Raw genomic sequence first — 25920 nt, 5'->3', positions numbered from 1 at the left:
CGCTATGGAAAAACACTAAGTGCAGCATTAGTTATGGTTTCAAAGGCATCGTGGTGTTAATGTTACTCAGATGTGTTCTGTGCTTATGTGAAACTACAGCTAGGCAGTCAGCTATTAGCCCGGTTATAAAGACAGCTCACAGCTACTCGGGTTCTATTTTGATTGTTCTGATTTATATAGAAGCGTAGAAATGGCAAAATGTGTTCAGTAGGGGTTTCAAGCCCGGGTTACTTCTTGGCCCTGACTCTCTGACTTGTCTGCAGGTTGCCTCACAGCGACGTTGGTTGTATGGATGAAACAGGATAAAAGCTACTGCAACATGTTAATGAGTGTACTAATATGTGCTGTTTCTGCTCTCCATGCTGGCTGACTTCATCCTAATTAAAGCAGTTTGTTGAGGAGGTGGGATCAAACACAACTTTCTTGCTGTGGCAGTGGTGCTACCTACTACAACATCATGCTTCCTCCGAACAGACACGAGTGTTATTTTGTTCTTTCCGGTTTTGCAGCATAACTGAACTATTTGGAACTACTGTATTGTTGAAGAGGCCCACTCAAATGTTAATCATCAAATGTCTTTTTTTTTTTTCATATATATTTTTAATCAATTATTATTGAAGTACATTTTGGCTCATTTCCTCTCTATATACAGCTTCAACTTCCCCTGTGTCTCTCCTCCTCCCTTCAGCCCCATCATTCCACATCCTTTCCTGTTTGTAATAAATGAGGGAGCTCCTCCCGCTGGACAGAAGTAGGTCTCTGCGGGGGCGGGGGCAGGTAGTAATGGTAGTAAGGGGTGAGCAGGGAGAACAGAGAATAGGCCAGAGGAGCTGCACAAAGATGGACGACTGAAGAAAGGCCCGAGCAAGGCGATTGGGGAAAAGGAAAGAGGATGTGTTGATGACGAGCTATCACTCCATTTCCCTTTTCTCTGGCTTCTTGATGATGAGGGCTATTACTCACACACAGAGCAGCCCCCTCGCTTGCGTACTCTTCTCTTTCTTTGTCATTTTCTGCCTTTGTTAATCCTCTACCTGTCATCTTTCTTTGTCTCCTGTGTAATGTATTCAGTTTGACATACTGCATATTCCAATAAGCGTCAACAAATGGGGCACATGAAATATTCAATAATTAATCATTCCAACTCTGTACCTAAAGATCTTTATCTGTTTCCAAGAATTGTTATGAGTGCCAAATGATCCCTCTCCAGATCTAAAGTACTTTTTATTTTCGCTCTAATGATGTGAATTCCTCCATAGCTATTAAAGACAAGCTATTGAAGATAAATGATTACAGATTTTTGGTCATCTTTTTGAGAGCATACAATGGATACTGTATTTATTGTACTTTTTTTCTTATACAAAATATGTCCCTAGGTTACTATGAATCTTCCTGTCCTTCCAGTCTTTAGCTGTACTTAAGGTAGCAGCACTGATTTATGCTTCAGTGTTAGAGCCTGTAGAGCCAGCAGGGCAATCAGTTCTTTCTCTCCTCATGTATTCCAGCACACACATTTTCTCATGCAGCGGAAGCACATGGTGAACACCAAACACACGATGTCAACAAAAGGAATAGTGACGTCGGGGGTTGAAGTGGAAATTCAACATTTTAACCATTTTCCCTCCTCCGATCATGTTTAACACCATGTTAAAAAACATTCACAAACCCTGTTTTAGCTATTCCCCGTACAACACACATTACACGTTAAATTACGCAAACAATGAGCCCAGAGAAGTGTAAAAACACCGACCACACCCATATTTGGCCACACAGTTTTGCAGCTCATAGCATCTCTATTCCCTTTAGAAGCACATTTATCAACATTAATGGACTCTCACACACTCAAAAATAAAATAACTCTAATTTCCCCTGAAGCCTCTCAGCAATCCACATTAAAGGTTATGACCTGTATATTTGGTACTAGGGAGAACAAACAGCCGGTTCTGTTTAGACGAAGATCTATTGGTCTCGTCTAACACACGTATTGATTTTCCAGGCATTCACAGCACTCATTCACGGCAACATTTATTCAACTTTTAAAAACGATGATTGTGACGATGACAACATCTGCTGCCTTCACTGCTGCCAGACATGCTGACCATCCGAGGATGAGGGAACATTTTTATCTTCTCCTGTCCTCTCCAACTCATTTATAAGAAGTAAAGCATGTCCATGTCTTATTTAATAATGGGACGAGCAGTAAATTTGGGTTATTAAAATGGCTTCATCGCTCCATTGAGTCGGGGTAGAAGTATGTGTGGAGGAAACTGGGAAATGAGCAAACACTCTGGGGCAGAGAAATGGAGGTGTTTTCAATTAGGACCTACAAAGCAGAACACACTTAGCAAGTAGATAAGCCACAAGTTGAGAAGGCTGATTGTGCTTAAATTGACAAGAGGAGATCTCATTACCGGAGCTTGCAAAGTAAATAGTTATGAACCTTTGTCTATTGCATACAGACATGTGGGGGTCTTCTGGGAGTTAGCATTTGCATCATTAAGAAAAAAGAATCAGGGAGAACATTGAATATGCAGCTGCATGGATGCATACATTTTGCATTTGTGTGTATGACATTTCACCATGCATAATTCCATTAAACGCAGTCAGTTATGAAGGGGAAAGTTTGGCAGCACGACTGAGTTTTTCTGCTGAAAATAAGCCAAGTCTTTTGTTGTTGACTTGGCACAGTCAGAACATGAGTGAGTGATTAGATATAAGGGAGAGAGCTGAAGGGAACAACGACATGGTTGTGTTTTTTAGCCCATATAAACTAGCTGTGACCTCATTAATGTCTGTATTAATGCCCCCCCCCCGCCTCCCCATGGTACACAAAGAGAGGCATCAGAGAAAAGGAGTGTGTGGAGAGAGTAAGGAGAGAGCGAAACAGATAGTGAGAGGAATAAAGGTGTGTAGCCAAATGATGAAGACAACAGAATCAAAATTAATGTTGTGCTGATTGTATAATTACAACAGGGCTGCCAGAGAAAATGACCTCCAGAATGAGGCCATACCAGCTATGACACCACCCATCGTCAGCAGCTATGTGGATAAAATTATATGTGGAATGTAATCACTGCATGAAGATATTTTGTTGACAGAGGGGTGAAGAAGCAAATTAGAATAATCTAATGTCTGAGAAAATATCATGATGCAGCGAAAATTTGCATCTTCCACTCTAAATTAAGGTTGAAAGGTGAAAAAGTGGGAGTGCCACTGAATCAGAAAGGCATCTGTTTGCCTTTTCCTTCCTACAAGCTATTCAACTTTATGTTCACTTTAACAACGGCTTACATTTGGTTTCATTTCAGCTCATTATAGGCATTTCAGTTGTCTCATGCAAGAGTAAAAAAAATAACCTTTTCAAATGATTACATGATAAAATGAACCACACAGGACACATGTGGCTCATATTTCTGTTATAACAAAGGCTACACAATCTTGTACTGACTGACCTTTAATAAGCTGTTTTCCATTTCATGACTTTTTGTGCAATGTACATTTTCTATTTGTGTATTAGTAAACTACCAGAAGGAATTTTGGTGCAAACTGTGGAATTAATTATCCCAACTAATTTCATATTTATGAAAATTGAAAATTCAGTATGCTGCCTATGCAAGAACACCAAAGCAATTACAAGATGATTATGTGAAAACAAAAAGCTAAACATTAACAAAATAAAATAAAAAATCCTAATGTATGACTCACATTAGAATTGCTGCAGCACAGTGGTGATTATAAAGTTTTGTGCTTATTGTGTTTTGCTTTGTTTTGTTTTGTTTTTTAAGTTGCGTCCAGGTGAAGCCTTCACTGTTTATCATACCAGTCCTACGCTGTCCAGTCTGTCCAAACCTGTGGTGCTGTGGACTCAGCAGGATGTCTGCAAGTGGCTTAAGAAACACTGCCCTCACAACTACCTAACCTATGTCGAGGCCTTCTCTCATCATGCTATCACAGGTACAGTTCGCAACACATGAACCTGAATGCATAAAAAGGTGTTTTCTAGAATGATTTCCTCCTTAAAGCACATACTGATATTATTAAATGTTATAAAAGTGTAAAACATATAAAGCTGACCAAGGAGTGGTCTTACAGCATTGCAGCCTGATTTTAAAGGATAGACTCAGTACTTTTTAGGTCTGTAGTGAAACGATATTGCTATGCATACAAATAAGCCACTCAAAAACTACAAGCCTGAAGTGTTTCATTTAGAAGACTCTAATGGATACGAAGTGAGTTTGTCGTGAACTGAACTTTACACCTCATGTGCTCTGAGTTAACTTAGATTGAATAGTGAAGTTGTACTTGCAGATAGATTTCATTTGCTAGCTGGAGTAAAAGTAACAGTAAAAAAAAAAAAATCTTGTAAGACTGTTTGGATTTTATTTGCATATGTGACATCGCGGAGTCAATCCAGCTCCCGTCCTCTGGAACCCTCGGGGCTGTTTAAATGTATCAGTCACAGATATGGCTTGTGCCCATAGTTTTACCGTGACAGAGTCAAAGAGGACCAACTTGAGGCCAGTAGTCCTCAAAATGGAAATAACTGCAAGACTGAGGGAGTGCCATGCATGTGGAGCTGAGGAGAACGTCTGTGCCTCCACCAGTCAGATGATGACGATGTCGGTCCAACCTTTAGGAAGACAGTAGGAACAGTAGGACAATGATATATCACCTACAGTGCAACATTGCCAGTCTTTGCCTCAGCTATGTCAGAATAAATGTGAATGCAAAGATACAGATAAGATTCGTATCTTCCATACATATATGCTTTGCCATCAGTCTGGCATAATTAGAATTTGACTGTGTTACACTCTGTTTCGAACACCACATGAAATTATTAGAAGGCATCTGTCCAACTCTGCTCATTTGGGAACTACTATCCCGGGAAATCTATTCTAGGCAAACTCAACCAATCTTAGAATCAAAGCCGTTAATTTTGTCCTTTTTTTTTAGAGTGTGTTCCCACAAAGATGCTGAATAGTTATAGTGACCAACACTGTTATCAAAATAAAGACAGGCTTGAAGAATTCTGAAACTCTCCTTTATTATCCTAAGAGCTTGTGTGTTCACCTCAGTGACACTCCTTTGGGCTAAGACATTTGCTAACCAATACCTTAAAAAAGGCTTACTAAATTTCACACAAGTATTATTTTTAGGTTTTTGGTTCCACAGCTTAGTGTTTTCAACTGGAAACAGGTTTACACCCAAATCTCTCCAAAGGAGATTTAAAAGTCATTCATGTGATGTAACAAAAGGACTGCAGTCTATTTTTGGAAAAGAAAGGAAAAGCTATGGAAAAAATGATGGGTTGTAGTGTCTCGAGTTCAAACAGCGCACTCTCCCACACACACACACACGCATTTATTTGTCAGTGAACCGATGGCATTGTGCACACATTGATTTGTACATATCCCCACTCCAGCCTTGGCAGACCAGACGGTAGAACGGTTTCTTTTTTCGTGTCTCACAGAGAACAGATTGCTCTTCTGTGCCGTAGGGTTAGCCACCACTCTCTTATATTTGCATGCACACGCATATACACAAACACATAGGCGCACACAGGCACACTGCCACAGTGGATTCAGGGATAGCATGGCTGCCACTGTCACAGTTGCAGCAACTCTGATTTGATATTTTTTTTTATGTATTTGCAGAGAGAGAGAGAGAGAGAGAGAGAGAGAGAGAGAGGGAGGCTGAGATCTTTTTATTCGTATGAATTCACTTACTGAGGTCCAGCCGGATTTTATTTTTGCTCTTGAGCAATATCAAGCAATCATTTGATCTGCATACACGCAGAGGTGCATTTCTACATTCATTCACACATAGAAAGAAGTTGGATCTTGCCAGCAGATGATACAGATTCTGTGTCTGTATCATCTTAGTTCAGTGACCCAAAAGTAATCGATTTTTCTTCAAGTCTCTCAGTAAGGGCACCATTAACGTGAAACTGCCTGAGGTCAATGTAGCTTCTTCAGTGTCTCCTGCTCCTACATTTAATTGGTCCATAAAGATTCATGCTCTCATCCTTTATCATGCTTTTATTCGTTTTGTCATGTCTGCTTTTATCGCTCTGTCTGCTATTTTTCCCCAAATATTGACAGTAATAGGAGAGAGTACTGGTCAAATGCAGAAATGTCAGTCAATGTGTGCAATGTGATTACAGTTCACTCTGGTCTTCTTATTACTCCTTATTCATAAGCAAAGCTTAGCAAAGCAAAGTTGTTCTTTAATGCACCACATGAACATATATCAAAGGTATCATTTGTGTATTAAAAACGCTATTTAGCAAAATAAGGTTCACTATACATTTTAGAAGCAGACGTATGGAGGCATACTTTCATAGTGTGGCTTTTTTCATAAAGAATATCTATAAAGTTGCACTAAACATGAACGATTTCACTACAACTACTGTCAAAAGATTGCTAAAATTAGCTGCTATAGACTGATGGTCATCTTCATCTTTGTCCGCTTATCCGGGGCCGGGTTGCGGAGGTAGCAGCTGCAGCAGACAACCCCATGCTTCCTTTTCCCCGGCCACATTGGCCAGCTCTGACTGGGGGATCCCAAGGCGCTCCCAGGCCAGTGTAGAGATATAATCTCCCCACCTGGTCCTTGGCCTGCCCCGTGGCCTCCTCCCTGCTGGACATGCCAGGAACACCTCCGTTGGGAGACGTCTTGGTGGCATCCTTATCAGATGCCCGAACCACCTGAACTGGCTCCATGGAAGTCTGGAACAGTACCAAAGGAGTGGCAGACTGGGGTGGTGGTTCTCGTTTTTAAAAAAGGGGACCAGAGGATGTGTGCCAATTACTGGGGATCACACTCCTCAGCCTCCCTAGAAAAGTCTACTCCAAGGTGCTGGAAAGGAGGGTCCGGCTGATTGTTGAACCTCAGATTGAAAAGGAGCAATGCGGATTCCGTCCTGGCCATGGAACAACGGACCAGATCTTTACTCTTGCACGTATCCTGGAGGGGGCCTGGGAGTATGCCTATCCAGTCTACATGTGTTTTGTAGACTTGGAGAAGGCGTATGACCGGGTTCCCCGGTATATGTTGTGGGAGGTGCTGCGGGAGTATGGGGTGAGGGGATCTCTGTTGAGGGCCATCCAATCTCTGTATTCCCAAAGTGAGAGCTGTGTCCGAGTGCTCGGCAATAAGTCAGACTTGTTTCAGGTGGGGGTTTGCCTCCGCCAGTGTTGAGCTTTGTCACCAATCCTGTTTGTGATTTTCATGGACAGGATATCGAGGCGTAGTCGTGGGGGAGGCGGGCTGCAGTTCGGGGAGCTGGGGGGTACATCTCTGCTTGTTGCGGATGATGTGGTCCTATTGGCTCCATTGGCCTGTGACCTCACTGGACAGGTTCGCAGCCGAGTGTGAAGCAGCTGGGATGAGGATCAGCACCTCTAAATCTGAGGCCATGGTTCTCAGCAGGAAACCGGTGGCATGCATACTCCGGGTATGAAATGAGTCCTTACCCCAAGTGAAGGAGTTTAAGCATCTCGGGGTCTTGTTCAAGAGTGAGGGTAACGTGGAGCATGAGATTGGCCGGAGAATCGGAGCAACAGGGGCGGTGTTGCGTTCGCTCTACCGCACTGTTGTGACGAAGAGAGAGCTGAGCCAGAAGGCAAAGCTCTCTATCTACTGGTCGTTCTTTGTTCCTACCCTCACCTATGGTCATGAGCGATGGGTCATGACTGAAAGAACGAGATCGCGGGTACAAGCGGCCGAATTGGGTTTCCTCAGGTCACTGCTGGCCATCTCACACCAAATAAAGCTGTAGCAGAAAAACCCAGAGGACACTGAATAGTTTGCTTATCTATTAGTTAAACTTATCATAAAAAATGTGTTTAAATTTCCTATTTCATCTTTCAAAAGGTAGACAGAGAATTGTTGGGTCTCTTTAAAAACTCCACAGACAGTTTGTTAAAGACCTGCTCTATATGTAAAGTGCCTTAATGTGCTATGACCTGGCACTATATGAATACATTTGTTTTGACATAGTGTCACTTTAAGTCAAATACATGTAGTATAATATAGTATCCCTATTGCTTTAGCAGAATGTTGTTATTTCAACTATACTTTCAGGCCAAGTAATGGTTTGGATTGCACTCAGTGTGGACAGACTATGCGAAAGCCTTTGAGTAGATGGGATGCCGTGGTGCTAATGTTCTTTTGTGGCACAGGCCCTGTGTGCAGTTATTGGGGTGCCGTGATATGTTTCTAGATTAGTAATCTGAATAATGGTGCATTTGCATCCTCAGTTACTATTTTTATTTATAGTTATCTACATTCTGTCCACATTCTGACGAGAAATTGCAAACATATTGTAGGTCAGAAGGTTGGATGACTTCACCTGTCAGACCTTCATTAATATGTCATCTGCAGTCCTCAGCTCATGTGCAGCTACTCACTCGGGACTGCATACTGCACTGATTGCATTTACAGGTCAAGAGCTGATCATAAAGAACGTTAGACCATCTCCACATGTCGTCCAGCTGCTGCTGCATGAATTTACACCTTGCATTAATATTCTGTTTAACTAATCAAGGTAATATATTCTGATGCAGGTCACAATTTTACACCAGGTGTGTGCCAGGTGAGGCAGACAGGATAAAGATACAATAGATGGAATAATCCTGAAACTGAAATAAAGAGAGTCAAATACTAAATGTGCCCGGAGGGTTACACACTCAACCTTCATGTCGCTGTATATCCAAGCTCACAGAAATGTAATACAGAATGGAGGCCTTCAGGGAAAGAAGAGGCTGAACTAGTTCATTATCAAAGTTTTAATCTGAAGCTTGTTCTTTTATGTGGAAGGATTCACCTTCCTCTCTTTTGGATTGTTTTTTAGGGTGGTTTAGGAGTCATTATTGCTTTAGCCAAAGCAAAGCTGCTTCGCATTTGCCCACAGACATTGTTAATAAGCAGTTTATTTTGAAGCCAAATTGAGAGAAGAGATCTCTATTGAAACAGCTTTGTTTTTATGTCTCCTTTCTCCTTTTGACGGCACTGCTTTCCCTATCTGCAGGCAATTATTAGGAGCTGTATTAACACTGTCTGAGGGGAATTGATTTCAGCTCCAGTCATCTCCTTTTCTCTTTTGTACACACACACAGAGCAAGGATGGTGATTTTTGTAGGACAAACTGGCATATATGGGAGATGGGGTGAATAGGTTGAGGACGAGTGTGTATACACTGTCAAAGGCGTGCTAGCGTGTGTGTGTGTGTGTGTGTGTGTGTGTGTGTGAAAATAATTCAGGTACGTGCAAAGAATAAAAAATAATGGATTGTTATGTCATGTAGCTCTCACAGACAATCAGTTTCATTCTGTAGGCTAGAAACAGAGCGCACCTTTGGAAGTAAATAATCAGTCTAAAGTACCATATTTATACACACACACACACACACACAATCATACACACCAGTGGTTGTCAATACCACACTTTTATGAATAAATATAAAACTTTTTTAGCATATTGAATCGATTTTTTCCCCACAGGTGAAAGGTCCGCCCAAACCACACTCCTTTTTCTCCCAGCCTTTGCTCCACTTGCTCCATTTGCTCCATTCATGTTCGCAAGTAAGACTCGTGCTAAGTTGTTGCCAGCAGGCTACAAACAAACACAGGCAACATGTAACTCGGAAATTTCCGAGTCACGACCTCAAACCGTTCCAGGCAAAAGTTGGACTTCCGTTTGCGCGCAAGGAATCCTGGTATGTTAACAAACCAACATGACGGACCTAATTGGATGTGCGCGTCATCATTTCCATCGCCAAAGGTGCCTGCAAATTGCTATTTTCAGTGAAATGGAGGAGGGGAAACTGCGCAAAAGGTAACAGAAGCTTCTACTTCATATTTCACGTTATATGTCGTTATTAACGTATGTTGTATTGATTAATGCGCTGAAAACTAGCTAACGTCAGGGCAGGTGCCAGTGGTGGTGCGGTAACATTAGTTGATGAATGAGCAAAACGTTGCTATGATAAACTTTTTCTAACGCTGGAGACCAGCCACCTGAAGGCATCTGACCACTAGCTCATGAGCAAGACCCCAATCCACCAATGTGCAATGTGAGCAGTAGACTAGAAATTTACACTTGCAGCCTAGTGATGGTCTGCTTCCGCTGTTGATAGTGCCATCTCTCTCTCTCACTGACGCACACACACGCACAGTTGAATAGCAAACACTGGAGACCAATAATTCAATATCCTGCAGTAAAGAGAATGGCCTAGCTCCTAAACGATGAATGACATTATCACGATTTTGCTATTTCCCCATTAAGCCTGTCTCATCTTAATTTCCAGCAATGCATTTGCTCAATTGGTCCCGCAAAAGACAACAATATTGAAAACTGGCGTGGAATGGGAGCTTCTGTTCCAAATGGATGAGCGGACATTTCACCGCCATCCTCAGGTCACCCACTTCCAATTTGACTACCTCATTGAGGTGCTCACACAGCAAGGTATGACTGAGGACCAGCATGACGAAGGAAGTCAGATTCCTCTCAAACAAAAGGTAGGCCGGTGCCCTGGTATTTTAGTCCAATAACCATAACATGAAATACATTTCTCCTGATAATTTGTTGAATGTTTGGGATCAATTATGCATTCACGGGTTGCACTCTTCCTCTGGTGCATGGCAAACCAGAATAGCTTCAGGGAAATCTCAGACAAGTTCAGTTTGTCCCAATCATCGGCACACAGGTTGATCATAAAAATGATTAATAGACTGGAAATAATGTCATGAATAAAACTTTTGAAATAACCTGATTGAGAGTTACATGTGTTATTCTGTGCTATCCTACAGGTGTGCGAAGTGTTGAAGTGTTGAGACCCTTTAGCGCTCAAACTCAGAACCTCCCAATCTCAGGGTGGATTCTTAAACCTGTTCTGGTTCATCTCTGAAATGTCATCTTTTGGCAGACTCAAATGCAAGTGGAGGAGAATGAGGGATCTCCAAAACGCCAGGCTGGATGTGGTGATCATGCTGATCACGTCAACCTGCATGCTCCACAACCTCTGCTCCGGACCTGCAGCCATCCTGCTGGTTGCCCTCGTCATGAGGATGAGAACGTTTGAATAGTACATCTTCAACAACAGATCTGTTATTTTTTTATTTCTTATTTGCACAGTGTTCCTTTTTGCTGCACATTCAAGGCAGTTGTCATCATAATAAAATATGTATAATATAATAAATTATTGCGCAAGGTTAATGACCTAACTTCTTCTACTTTACTATTTTGTTCTTCTGTTTCACATTATGTACTTAACATTTCTCATATTTTACCCATTGAATAGAGTTTATATAGTCTTGCAGTAGTGCCGAGGATTAGGATCAACAGCAATGATTCAAATGTAATCACTGCATAAGAAGCAATGTTGTAATGACTACTTGGCCATCACATGGATGATGCTTGGGGCTGTTCAGGCACATGGATATGCAGGCCTTATTATATGGCATTGTGCTTACTCGTCCACAAAAACTGACAATAACTACAAAATTACGAGGGTTTTTTTTTTTTTTTTTATTGTGAACGATTTCAAACAACAAATTCAACAGGGTGTGTGTGAACAGAACAGACAGGACTGAACTGAACAATGACCAAGGGTCTATTTTTTGTTAAGATGCATGATTTTTTTCAAAGGAGATCCGCTGAGCTCTTAATTCCTCAAGGAGTTCATGATGTCTCCTTTCACTTGCATTTTCTGCCTCCTGGATTATTTCTATGAGCAAGTTTGCTTCTCCCCTCAGCCCCCTCAGCCTACGTGCGCTTGGTTTAGGAGTAGTCCCTGCACTATCCCCTGTGCTTGGTGGCTGTTCCCGCCCTGCCTCTGCACCCAGCACCTTCGGCCTATGGATATTTAGGCCCCCCTTGTTGTCTCCCAAAACTGGGAACTGAATGTCATGCTGCCCTCCTAATAGTGAATCCATCACATCATAAAATTGAAACCTAATCACCCCTTTATACCCATCGACAAGGGTCTGCCATTTTCGAGACACTTTTGCTGGATCAAAGACCAGGCTAAATTGGCCTGTCCTCCCACAACTTTTTTGCCCCCCTTTCCCCTCTTGATCCTGCTGTTGAGCTCCTGCAGGTTCAGGGGGAGCTCATTTCCATCCGACTCCAGGTGCTCCCTGTGAGAGGAAAATCACTGAAACAATTACAATGTCTGACTCAAATAAATACTCTGTTTATAATTTATTTGATAAGCTAAAAAAACAAAACAAAACAATACAGATGGAAACTTCACTAAACATGGATGTGTGCTTTTTCTATAGTCTGTCATACCGCATCATATGTTTAAAAACAACCTATTCAACAATGCTTTTTGATTGTTTGGGCTGAAGTAGATTAATCTGTCCCGTGCCAGAGTCAGTGTCTTTCCAGAAAAGTAAATACGTGTTGTTGTCAAAACTGAATAGCAGGTCAAGATATATATAGATAGATTATGATGTTATGGTGAACACATCCTTACAGGTCAAATTGATCTCTATAAATGGTTCCACTGATTGAACTTCTCTTATCTATTACATGCCTCATCAGCTCGATTAGAAACTGTATGTCTCCTGCCCTGAATCAGATGGACTGCTGGGGCCTCACTGGGATCTAGTGCTGCTTGGGGATGGGATTGTTACAGTACTGGGGCCTGACACTTGTGTGGTGCTACAGCTCGACCCTTCCTCTCCCTCCACACACATGCTTTGGGCCTCCAGCTGACTGTCATTCTTCGCTCCTTAATCAAGAACAAAAAGCAACTGTCTGTCAGGAATAGCATGAATTTAGATATAAATGCGTAGCTTCTAACTATAATAATTGGCAACAATATGATGGCAATACTGTGGGACCCTCTCATAGAGATAAATACATGATTCGGTCCCTTTTTGATCATAAATGTGTGACTACTGCAGCCATTTCAAGCATTACATGAATGATACTGTGCCAAGGTTTGAGATCAATATGAACAGAGGCTCACTTTAACAGTGACCACTTTAGGTAGGTTCCACTGTAATTTCAATACAAGTCCTTCACAAAACTTACCAGGTGGAAGATGAAGAATAACCCTTACAGTCTGGGCTTCATCCAAGAAATATAACCCTTTGAATAGAAAGCTGATTTCAATACAGCTAATAAGTGCATGGATTATGTTTTTGCTGATAAAAGCATGAGATTAGGCACGCTGCCAGATCCGGCTGGCTAAACATTGTATGCGTAATTTCACCATGGTAATTGTACATTAAATTTTTTTTAATGAGCACGATTGACTTTTTAATGTTAGTTAGCTATTGCCAGCTAGCACTAGCTTGTTATTGTCGGCAACATATATGGGCACCGTTTCGCACACACAACAGATTGTAGTATATAATCATGTCAAATCAAATCAAATCAAATCAGATTTGATTGTATGGCGCCAAATCATAACAAAGTTGCATCAAGGCACTTTACATATAGAGCAGGTCTAGACCAAACTCTTTATAAAATTATTTAAAGAGACCCAACAAATCCCCCGATGAGCAAGCACTTGGCAACAGTGGCAAGAAAAAACTTCCTTTAAGAGGCAGAAACCTCGGGCAGAACCAGGCTCAGGGGGGGGCGGCCATCTGCCTCGACCGATTGGGTTGAGAATGGGAGAGAGAGAGAGAGAGAGCGAGAGAGTGAGATAGGCATGGAGGGGGGGTATAGGCAGGAACATGTTGCTGCATGAAGTGTGTATTGTGTGTACATATGTGTGTACATTATGATTGCAACATGCAAATTCAAATTTAAATTGTTCTAAAATCTATTTCTCACCGTACAACTGCATCCATAGAAGCTGAAAACCAAAGTGTGTGTGATTTCCTACCTATTTGGGCCTAAAACACCTTACAATTAAAATTTTTTGGAAAATATTTTTTTATTTTAATTTCACAGTGTGTCCACTGTGGAGGACAATGGCACAATTTCCTTTTGAAAATAGAGCTGACTTTAGTAAATACAAAAAATGAGTAGATTATGTCTTTAGAGCGATGTTAACCCAAGAACACATTTAATTTGATCAAAAATTTTAATTCTGTATCTCTCTTGTTGCTTGAAATGTGTGTTAGGTTCTACAGACCTAGAATATAAACAGTTCTGAATTTCTTCTTCCTCTGGATATTTCAGCAGTGATAATCCTGTAAGCATGTTTTCCTACTAATAACTGGCACTTTGGTTTTTTTTTTTTTTTAGCCCAAAACACTTTGGCTCTGGGATAACCAAGGCAGGCCATGTGTACTGCAATGTCAAAGAAAATCTTGATTTCTCGGGCAGTAGTATCCACTGACACTCCTGTAGTTTGCAGCCGTCTCAGATTTGTAAAAGATGCCAGATCTTCAAAGATTTTGTCATCGATGTACTGGATTGGACTCAGATCTTAGTGTCATCTTGATAGGCAGGTAGCCCAGGTAGCACAGGTGTGAAGCTATTATGATGGATGGAAAAATATAAAAATGAATCCAAGTTAATAAAAGAAGAAACAGCTAAAATTTTCCACATCAATTTAGATTATTGCATGAAGGGATGTGATGACTCACTGTAGACCAACCTTATAATCTTATTTTTAGGAAACAACATAACGCATTGTCCTACTACAATATTAACAATATTTATTTAATATTACATGATAATGGGATTGAATACATTAGCCTGAAACAAAATATAACAATTTAGTCCTGGCGCAGAGAGCACGACGACGCTCCTGCTCCCTCTCTGGCTCAGACTCATTCTGTCTCATCACATTCTCCTGCATTTTCTTCCTCTATTTCTTCATCACTATCTTCCCCTATCACAGGCTGATACTCATCCTCATCCTTTTCCTCATCTGACAGCTCCAAACCTGAATATCCTTCTACTATCCGGTATAGAATCCTCTCTGCTTCACTTCTTTCTCCTACAACAATGCACAGTTATTGGATACATTCAAATTTTCCTGGTGTCCACTGCAGTTGGCATCCATTATATATTATTTCAAAACAGAAATAATGAAATTGTTTTCATATTTAAAATATCGTTCTTGACATGTTAATAAACAAGAATGTATATAATTACGTTACGTTCCCTCTTTCCAGTGTGTCAGTCAGCCAGTCAGTCACAGCACGAATATGAAAGTTAGCTTGTGCCTGGGAAAACCTGATAGGTCACATGCCCTTCAAAATAAGAGCTACTTCTTCATGCGACTCTTGCCTTTCCGACCATTGCATCTGGACAAAAAATAAGAAATTGTAATGGTGAAAGAAAAGATGCAAAGCAAACAAGCGAGTTCATAGATTGGATTAGAGTTGCAGTATGAATTTTGAGAGTGCATCGGTCAGAAGATGAGTCAAGAAATTAGACATTTGGAAGACTTCAAATATTTCAGTCACATACACCACTCATGGAGTTCAAAAAGTCCTGGTGGCTGATATAGTCCCACAGGTTTTTCAAAAACTCAATTAGTTTTTTCAAAATTGTTGTATTAATATGTAAATGGATGTTACCATTATTTTTTCTCGATATATTTATCAGAGACGCAGCCTAGGCCTGAGTTCTCTCAGGGTTACAACCAGTCCCGCCTCAGTCCATCATGATTACACGGACACATCTGTTCTTCAGCCTAAAGCCTGTCTTATAAAATATGACTGTCTACTCCCTATTAAAGGATATTTATATTTCATGAGCTGAGAAAAGGGACACAGAGTATAAAAGACTGAAGTTCTTTTTTCATTTACATTTCTCTAGTCCACTTCTCTTTTGTTCTCCTCTGTTCTTTCATCTCCTCCCCTGTGCTCTTTGCACTCTTCTCACATGCGTGCTTATCGGCAGCACTTGATAAATATGTGACAAGTGTATGTGCATATGTGTGTGTGAGAGAGCGAGACAGAACAAGGCTTTTTGCTATGCATATGAGGCATATACAAAACATAATTTAGAAGCTTGGTCTGCAGTGCAAACATAATGCGCAGGTGGAAAATTAAAGAGAAGAAGGAAAGGGAGTGCCGATGAGCAAAGCTAGGAAATAGGAATGAATGGACGGATACAGAGAGTGAGCTGCCTGAGTAATGACCCTAATTATGATTTGGGCACCTTAAGGAGCTGTAGCAAGTATGATAGATTCCTCTTCTGTCTGCGTCAGTGAAGGACATAGCTTCCTTACTCATGGCAACCTGTGCTTTGTTTTGCGATTTGTTGTGTTGTATGTTTAGGTTTGTATTTTTACCTTTTTGCCAATTATTAAGTATTTCGTAATTCCTTAGTATTTGTGTTGGTTACAGCTTTGTTGTAAAAACTGGACTGTGGGTAATGGCACGTTAAATGTATTTGTCCCCAGGGTTGACGACCAAACTCAACCACAGAAAAAGTCCAGACTCAGTAATCCTCCCAATGTGAGCTTCTCTACTGCGAAGCTGTAGTGCTTACTCGAAAACACGCACCATTCTCCTTGGATCTAAAGTAGGGTAGTGTGTTGTGAGCATAAAGCATAAAGATGACTATACATTGAAGAAAACAACAAATATACAGTTCCAGACACTTTCTCATCACATATAATAAGTAAGCCAAATGGAAATTAAAAGTTTAATTTCCATGTCAAATACATGTGTGTAAAGACTGCGGGGAAACCTGCATCAACACAGGGAGACAGTGAAGTACATTTTGTTTGTTATTTTTGGATAATTTATTTTGCAACATGTAACTTTAGTCTCTTTGAGTCCCTCTATTTAACCATTCCTTGGAGAACATTTAATAAATGCTTTCTATCACACTATAATTCATTTGCATGAAACATACACATTTACATAATATTTCGTATAAAGCACAGTTAAAATATGCTATGAATCACCTATCAGATGCCAAAATAGTGCTTATAGATAGAAAATCTGGAGACTTAATTAGAAATGTTCACTTTTTTTTTTTTTTTATGTCTGACTTACTTAAATCCTTTATTTTTTCCAGACAAATGAAGTTACTAATTACCTTAAGTCCTATGGACATACTTATGCTCTGCAAAGGAGGGATTGTGGAAATCAATGGAGCAATTCATTTTTTTAATTTAATTTATGTGTCCTCTTGGCAGGAAGGGCATTGCTGCGTTTGAATGGGGAGAAGCTAGAGAGGATGGGAATCGTGCAGGAGACGCTGAGACAGGAGGTCCTCCAACAAGTCCTCCAGTTGCAGGTCAGAGAAGAGGTCCGCAATCTGCAGCTCCTGAGTAGAAGTAAGTGAAAAGAGGGCAAAGATGTGAATAACCACTTAACTTTACATTTCTGTTTGCACTCTTTTCCTTGTGTGTGTGTGTGTGTGTGTGTGTGTGTGAGCGAGGGTAAGAGAAAGGAAAGAGATTGACAAACAGAGGGTTGTGCATTGGTTTTTGGCTAAATTGGAAGGCGTTAGACTAGGGACATGCATGCCTGCTGTGACATATGTGGAACTGGGCATCCAAGTGCAATTGTTTGTGGCTGTGTGTGGTTTTATTGATGGGAGCTCTTGATTTGCCGCTGTGCCTCTGAATGATGGCTTTGGTAAACACTTTTATTATCCAGTCATCAATGAACCGGCTCGGTAAATCTCTGCTGACCTGGATTCAGCAGTGTAGGTGATTTGCTCCTTGCCAATATGTTTTGGCTGTTTTGTTGCAGCTGATTGTTTTCTGGGTTCATGTAATGCCCACATAATTTCGTTTTTCTGTATAGGACTGGATTTCAAATGTTCCAAGTTTAGCGACAAAATGTTTCCTGTAAACATGACAACACACACATTTATATATATATATGCGCGTATAATTCTTCAGTGAAGGTAATAAAGGCACATTTAATGTTGCCTTACTTTTTGTATTCTTAGCAAGATGCACAATGCACCTTCTGGCTATTTCACTCTGTGTTTCTTTTGTATACCATAATCATCGAGAACATGACATATATTCAGCTGCAGCATCATGACTGAGCTCATTCCCAGAATTAAAAGGAGATCAGCAGCATTTAAGGGGGATTGCAGCTTGTTGTCATTGTAGTTTCCAGTATTCTTCTTAGTAATTTACCTCTGGAGCAAGAGGCAAGTTAAGTGTGCGGATGTTTTACTGAGCTCCTTTTATTCACAGAGTATCCCGTAGAGCCGAGCCGAGCCGAGCCACGAAAATAATAAATAACTGCAGAACAATCTGCTCTAAATGGTCAAATTTTCTTTATGACCAAAATAGAATAATGTGTTAGTTCAGCCAAAGCAGTCGAGCAGTTTTTGCCATTAAGCTGATCATTATAAACCCACAGCGCAGGGGCTATAACAACCACCATATACATTCAAGCAAATTAAAGAGCAAAGTTAGCCAGCTCAAACTGTCACTTCCTGATCATTTGTGTTCCGGCTGCTCTACCCTAAATCTTTGCAAAGATGATTAAATAAATTAAATTTAAATGCTTCCACAAACCACCTTTGGAATCTCACAGTGTTTTTCATTGTTGCATGTACAGATGGCTTTGTGCAATAACAAACAAAATGTGTGTGAGAGAAAGAGAGATAGAATGACACCAACGGAAAGAGGTCAATCTCTACAGATTTAAACTGCAAATAAAAATGCCATGTAAAATTATTTGGCTTTTGCCACAAACCAAAGGCTCACCATGATACCAAAACTCCCCATATTTTGTCCCATTTACCATTTCCTCTCTTATGATTTTAGTTAATTCCTCTTACACACATGGTGGGAAAAGGTGTTTGATTAAATTCATGCCAGCCAAGCATTCTGAATGGTATGAAACTGAATTAAACTGAGAGGAGGAAAGAAATTGACTTGTAAAGAAACTGAGTGAAATTGCTGGTGGACACCGCTATTGATAAAGCAATGCAAATGTAATTTACCAGTTCAGCAGGCTATGACTCTAAGCTATAAGGGCAAGCTGATTTGGTGGCTTCATAGTAAAACATCTGAGATTCACAGGGTTGGGGGGGGTACTCATGTGACATACAGGCACCTGAAGGAGTGATAATGCGGTGTTCCAGTGCTGAGAGGAGAAGCACGATGAGGTGGTGATAAGGGCGGAGATGAGGGCAGGGATGATGAAGGTTTACATGTGCTATATAATGACAATCCTGTCACAGCAATATCGCCAAGAAATTCTGTTTATTCACAGCTAAACCGTAACAGAAAATACATTTTGCGGTCAACATAACACTACATTTTCATTTTCTGTTCATGTAATGAGGAAATATTGACTGTCCTGCATTTGAATACTTGGCAAATTATAAATAAGTTGAATATATCATGATAATGTTCAATGCCATCTTTTCTGAGTTTAAAACTTTTCAATCATTAAGTCGCAATGGCTGTGAAAATAATCCAGCCAGAAGTTATGTTTTACTGTAGTTTCATGTTAAAGTATTTTCATGGAGACAGTGATGTCCCTCATTATCTACAATGGCAACTGACAATTCAGTCAAGAAGCCACGTCTGTGCATCCCAGCTGTCTTTCCAAATGCTGAACTGAATGAACCCTATGCGGGGAAAAAAAAAAAACCTGCAAAGGCCATCAGCATCAAATTTCTCTGAATGAGTCACACAGCATGTACATAATTTCAGTGATGCTGGCTCCTGACTCCTAGGATGGTAACGTCAACCAGTCTGTCGATCCACCACTTTGGTCCAGAATGAAATATGTCAGAAAAAAATTTGATAGGTTGCCATGAAATGTTGTGTCTACAGCCTGATCCTCTGCTTTGCAACAAATGTTGAAATATCTTATTAACTGTTTATAAATTTATCATCATGCTATGCACCACTGATTATAATTTGAAAAAAAAAAAAAAAAAAAAAAATATATATATATATATATATATATATATATATCAGCAACTATTGGACCGGTAGCTATCCAGAAGATGTAATTGATGTTTAGCACAAATTAGTAAATGTGTGAGCAGACCAATCTAAAATAGTCAGCACAAAAAACATTGGACACGCAAAACATTAACACATAAACATTGTCCTCGTCTCTCATTTTGAGTGCAGAGCTGCTAGCTTGGATGCAAATTCTCTTTTGGTCCTTGTTGGGGAAAAAATTATGCTGATGTTTTGAGTGGCAAATAAGAGGTGATGTTTCCGGAGAGGCATGGTGATGGTTAGATGGAAAGATGTGGGCTGGAGGTGAGAAAGAAAGAGCCAGACATCACATACAAGCTAATGCACATTCTGAATTTCCTGTCATGCTTGTTGTTGCTCGCAGATCTCAAACACACAAGCACACACACGCACGCACGCAATCTCTCTCACGCACACACCCTCTCCCTTCCATCTTCTCTCACTGAACAATTCTCCAGATACATTTACAATTATGGTGTGATTTAGTACAGCCTTATGTCACACTGCCCGACAGGTCTGATTCATCCCCATTGGATTTACCAAAAATTAAATATTGATCTCACAGTAACGTTTGAAAAGAGGATGAAAATACAAATAAGCTGGATTCTGATGTGAGACTGTCTCTGAACTGAGCCATGATAGCAGAATTTAACACAACTCTTACGAGGCTTTCACATTTTTCTCATCAGCATTGTAAAAATATTTCCTTGGTGATTTCTTACACTTTAACAAGCATTAGTTCTCCTTCGATTTCCAACTCTTTTTGACAAATGACATGAAATGCAGAGGCGTGATATAGAATTTAAGGAACGAATGATCAGAAAAAGCATAGAATCAGCTGGGAGGTTACATTTAACTACGGAGAGGGGAGAAAAGAAGGAAATACAGAGAACTAACTTTGACTGGGGGTGAAATGATGAACAGATGCAGAAAAATAAAGGGGCTGAATTTAAAAATTACTGAAATTTAGAAATGAGACGAACAAAGAGGTTAATTGGGGACATGGACATGGTCTGATAGAGCTATGATTCCCTGGCTGCGGGGCACTGCTTACTACACCAAGCTAATCTGTCTCTGCCAGGCCCATTTGCTCAAAGCAGCATAATAACATTTCACACTCAACATGGAATCACATTACTTTTGTTGCAGATTATCTTTGAAAATGTTGTTCTCTGCACAAAATGAAGAGGAAAAAATTCTTTCACTGAAAGAGATTTTTTATGATTTTTTTTATGTGGTCCATAAAAAAATTATTTGAAGATGATCTCCATGTTAATTTGATATTTTAGTAATACAAGTACTTGTTTGTGTGAGTGGTCTCACTTATACTGAGAAACCCATACAGAATTATCACCTAATTTAGAGTTGAACAGCTCTCAAGCTTCCCCTCAATTCATTATTTTGTTTTCAAGCTGTAACTTTAATGTTTGCTTTGGGGTCATTCTTGCTGCTCCCATCCGGAGAATTCTCAGATAAAGCAGGCAGCTTATTTAAGAGAATAAGCTGGTCAATTTTAGGCAGAACTTAGTGGCTCAAAGCCAGGTATTTTCCTCAGAGGTTGGAGAAGCTGAGATTAAAAAAGGGAGTCATCATTTACATTTGTACATTTACCAAAAGCCATCATCCATTTATGATCTACCAGAATATGTCGATTTAGAAATACATTCAACTTTTCCCCGAAAAATAACTTTAAAAAATCCAAGACCTTTTAGTGTTTTTGAGTTTTTCTAAATATCTTGAGCAATTTGGTTGTCTCACAAGGGCATAACTCTTGCCTGCTTTAACCATCAAGACATCTGTTGATGACTTGGCTCCAGGTAAATACCAAAACGATCCTTCCTGGGAGAAGCTGATGGAAAAGATGGTGAATACAAGTTACGTGTTAGGTGGAGCATGATCACAGTTTGCTGTTTTCTTTGCCTCCTGAGTGAAGACAAGCATCAGATCACTTCTGAGCACGCTACCTGCTGGGTGTTTCTCACTGCCTTATTTACCTCCTCAACTACTAAGACAGAAAACCTGAATGGACTATTGAATTTCATGTTTCTGTTAAATACATAACACTGCATCTGATGCTTTTGGAGTTAAAAAAAAAATTGCATCAAGATGAAGCTCAAGACTGTAGACAGCAGGGGGAATTATAAAGTACAAACATTTTAGAAAATGAGCACAAGCTTTAAATCTCCGGTTATTTGTTGTTGGCAGAGAATGATCATAAACATGACATTTTCATGTTTTTATGCAAAACAGTGAACAAAGACAATTTCAGTATGTAAAACGCATACTCCTAAAATATCATACCTATATTATATATCCAATATCGTATTCTTTTTCATCCTTCATTGAGCAGAGGGACCATGGACAAGTTCAGCTGATGTCAGATAAAGTGGGTTTCAACCATTACAATTAGTTTCACAGTGGGGAAGAAAAGGGTAAAAATCATTCCACTGCAGAATAATCCCACTTGCTGTCTGCTATGTGCCGCTCCGTGTGTTCAGATTTCTCACATGATTGGCAATGGCTAAACACCCGCAGTACAGAACTTCATTGCCATGAAGAAACTTTTCACTGCTACCTTTCACATGTTGTGAATTCAAAACTTTGTTGCTCTAGCATTTGTTTAAACTTGGGGCAAAGTTTCAGGTCGTGGATCTGTTGCAGTTAAAATTCATGCAGTGTGGAAATTTAAATCAGTCAAATGCAAATATGCAGTAGATACAGGCTGATGCACTCCTTCAACCTTCAACGCTATACCTTGCATTGCATAATTTCACAGTCTGTTGTCTCTTCTACATACCTTTCATGGTTTGGAAAACTCCTGCTTCTTGACGTTTCTTTATTAATTTATTTTTTACAGTGACGCTTGTATTTATTCACTTCTTTTTTTTTTTAACACTACAGCTACATTATTTAATATATTGCCAGCAGACTAGGTTGTGTTATACCATATGAATTGTTAAAAGCTTTGGAAGACAGGATTTAGAGCCGGGGTAATTTGCCCTTCTTCCTCTCAGCCTCTGGCTGTTGGTATATCTTCGTGATAAACAGTCAGCACCTCCTCCCTTCTTAACGCATCAAAGTTTCATCAAAGGCAGCCTATGCTATGTTGTGGAGCCGTCTGCCATGTTTCAAACTCTCAGAGGTGATCCGTTCAAAACAACCTGTTGACCCCTGACCCTCAGCAGCAAGAAGTTTCTTCAGCAACACTTTGGTTGCTGTAGGGGAATATCTTGGTAACCCTCCAGCTCTAAAATCCTCCTGTGCTGTTGACCATCCTGGATAAGCTTCACTCAGGGCTTCGTGTGGTGCCTGCCAGTTGAGCTGTGGCTCTGAATACACATTTCTAGTAATATATCTATTTCTATTCAGCAGCACCTGTAACAAACTAAATTTCCCCTGGGGATTAATAAAGTATTTGTGATTCTGATTCAGATTCTCAATTAGAATATGAATGAAACTGTGCTTGACAGGGCAGAGCAAAAGTGGGAAACGTGTCATTTCTTTTCAATACAAATTTTGTTTGGTTGCTGTTCATCCATTTCTTTACATCCTCTGCTGCGCCTCAGCTCTGATGACTCCATCAGGAGCTCATTTAAGAGGATTTCTATTGGAGAGGTGGTTCGCTCTGTTTCTCTTGAAGCCTCCAGTCATATTGATGCCTCTCTATCCTTCTTTCTCTCTCAATCGTTTCCTGGTTTTAGGTTCACTCCAGTGCCACAATACATCTGTCTGTGCCTTCAGACAGGTGGCATGTCTTCCTTGGCAACCAGAAGGGGAGGGGGGTGGGGGGGGGCTTAGAGCTGAAATGCCTGAGAGGGGATAGGCTGCTTCATAGGAAGAAATGAACTGCTGAGGTGTCACAGAAACCACCTGGTCACATCTGTTGTTTCGAGAGAGAGAAATAGATAATGCCACTGATATTAAAGAGAGACTCGCTCTATTAATCAGAGCTTCTAGGCAATATCATCCGTTTTTTGTCTTTTTCACTTCCGACATTAGTGACACTGCAGTAATTTTCATGTGCTGCTGTTCCTCTTGAACTTTTTCAGTCAGCTAGAGTTTCATGTTGCCATATTATGTTTTCTCTGTGGTTACTTGATAACTCATTGGTGTTTGTGGGGGAGTAAGACATCTCATACTGATTCAGTGGGGCTCAGAGCCTAATACTTGAAATTTGGAAAGGCTCTTAAAAGAGCTTTTCGAAACTGGTATGTCTTCTATGTAGCAGAGGCTCTACAAAGAGGACAAACAGCTTCATAAGTGAGAGGAACACATTTTTGGTGTGGTGAGGAAATACAGGATCTAGATGTGAGAACAAACCATTGCTGCTCGTTTAACTCTCCTTTTACTGTCTATGTGAATCCTAACTATGTACCCCGTCTCCCCCCTTCTGCCCCCTCTGTCTGCAGCCTCCTTTGGAAACTTCTCTTAGCTCATTCCTGGATCCGTTTGGCAGCCGTTTCCCCTCATCCCCTGTCACAATACGTCTCTAGGAGCCATGGAAGAGCTGCTGTCTTCAGATATGTGAGCGGAGAATCAATGAGTGAAAGGGGAGAGGACAAGCCTATGGACGACATGCCAACCATTCTGGAGGATTCTCATTCAACACAGTCAATCTGGTTTGCAGACACTGACACAGAGACAAAACCCCACTTCAGGCAGGGATACCCACTGTAACATAATGATAAGATGGAAGGTTCACAGCCCTAGTGATGATGTAGATCTGTCACTGGTAGATGCTTGATCAAGACAAATGTGCTTTTTGTTTTCCTGTCTCACTCAGGCTGGACTGATGGGGCGGTTTCATCAGAAGCCTGAGGAACACACACAAACAAGCTTCACATGTGCACAAATAAGATTCAAAGTTTTCCTCTGCACTTTTGGTTTAGGTTATTATATTAATCGTTCTTTGCTATGGTTTTAAATAACTTCAATGTATAAACCCAGTGATGCTGAAACATGTTGGTCATTGCTTGAATTACAGTGTAAACAAACACAGACTTACATGAAGCACTACCTAGTGACCACTGGACCTTAAGTCAATCTCCACTTACCTTCAGTGAGCCTGTTCAGAGGGAGCTGCTCTTAAATACGTTGGAGTGATGCCAACTTATTCGACTCCACAACCATTTTTCACAGTGCATTTTCTTCTCAGGTCTTTTGAGTTTCGGAGGATCAACAATAACACTTAAAGTTGAATGTCATTCCCATAATCAAATCTTTTTTTTTCTTTGGTATTACAACTGATCTGCAGTATGTCCGTGAGAAATTTAGAACTACATATGCAGTATGATCATTGTAGAATAATTCAATTTAATCTGTGTATATTGTAACTGTTCTTAGTCTTTTATTAAATAAATGGAACCACTGGACACAGAAGTTAACGTGATAATCACTGTCTCTGCTTGAAGCAATAATTTTTAGCCAATTAAGGGAACAAAATTGGCAATGCCTTGGATAAATAATAAGGATTTTTTTTTTTTTTTCACAGAGTTGAAATGCATTGTCGATGTGTGCTGAGGGAAAAGTATATGGTTTTCCTGCCTAACCCCTTCCATCTGTCCTTTGAGTGTCTGCGATACTGTATACTGTACGTCATCTCATGCACAGATACGAGCAACGAGCTTCTGCTGTTGTGTTCTTGCTGGTTTCCATTCCCTGACATGACACTGTGATTTCAAATGCTCAGCAACCGAGACACTCTCAAAGCAACCCAGAGGCAAGATTCCCAGCGCGACTGACTTAAGCACCTTTGATGTTGCTCTAGACAGCTTTCTATGATGATGGTGTTTAAGTCACATAAATATATAAATACATACATACATGCATTATCTCCCAGCGAGCAAATGTTCCCCTTTCAACATCCTTATATCTGTCCTTTGACAAAGAATCTTTGGGTAATGTAAGTAACTGACTGTTAAAACTGGTAGAACGCATATTTTGGATGAACCTGATGTTCTGCGAATACAGACACATTTGGTTTACTTTATCAGATGATGGATGAACTTCTTAAAATGCAAACAGAGGAAAAGTGAAGAATATTTATTTGCTTTACAGATATGAATAAATATGGT

General features: G+C 40.3%; 1 protein-coding gene across 1 annotated transcript in view; it reads left to right on the top strand.

Moving 5' to 3' along the window:
* Positions 1 to 24354, top strand: part of LOC115045680 (sterile alpha motif domain-containing protein 10-like) — a 49768-nt gene extending 25414 nt beyond the window's left edge. Inside the window, exons 4-6 of the mRNA XM_029505467.1 lie at positions 3786 to 3954; positions 17072 to 17212; positions 24256 to 24354. Coding sequence (XP_029361327.1) covers positions 3786 to 3954; positions 17072 to 17212; positions 24256 to 24278 — 333 coding nt within the window. The 3' untranslated portion in view covers positions 24279 to 24354. The remainder of the gene's footprint in view (positions 1 to 3785; positions 3955 to 17071; positions 17213 to 24255) is intronic.
* Positions 24355 to 25920: the final 1566 nt, after the last annotated feature.

Source organism: Echeneis naucrates, chromosome 7 (assembly GCF_900963305.1).
Source record: "Echeneis naucrates chromosome 7, fEcheNa1.1, whole genome shotgun sequence".
Taxonomy (NCBI): Eukaryota; Metazoa; Chordata; class Actinopteri; order Carangiformes; family Echeneidae; genus Echeneis; species Echeneis naucrates.
Note: the sequence above shows the minus strand (reverse complement) of the source record. Positions and strands in the feature narration are given on the sequence as shown.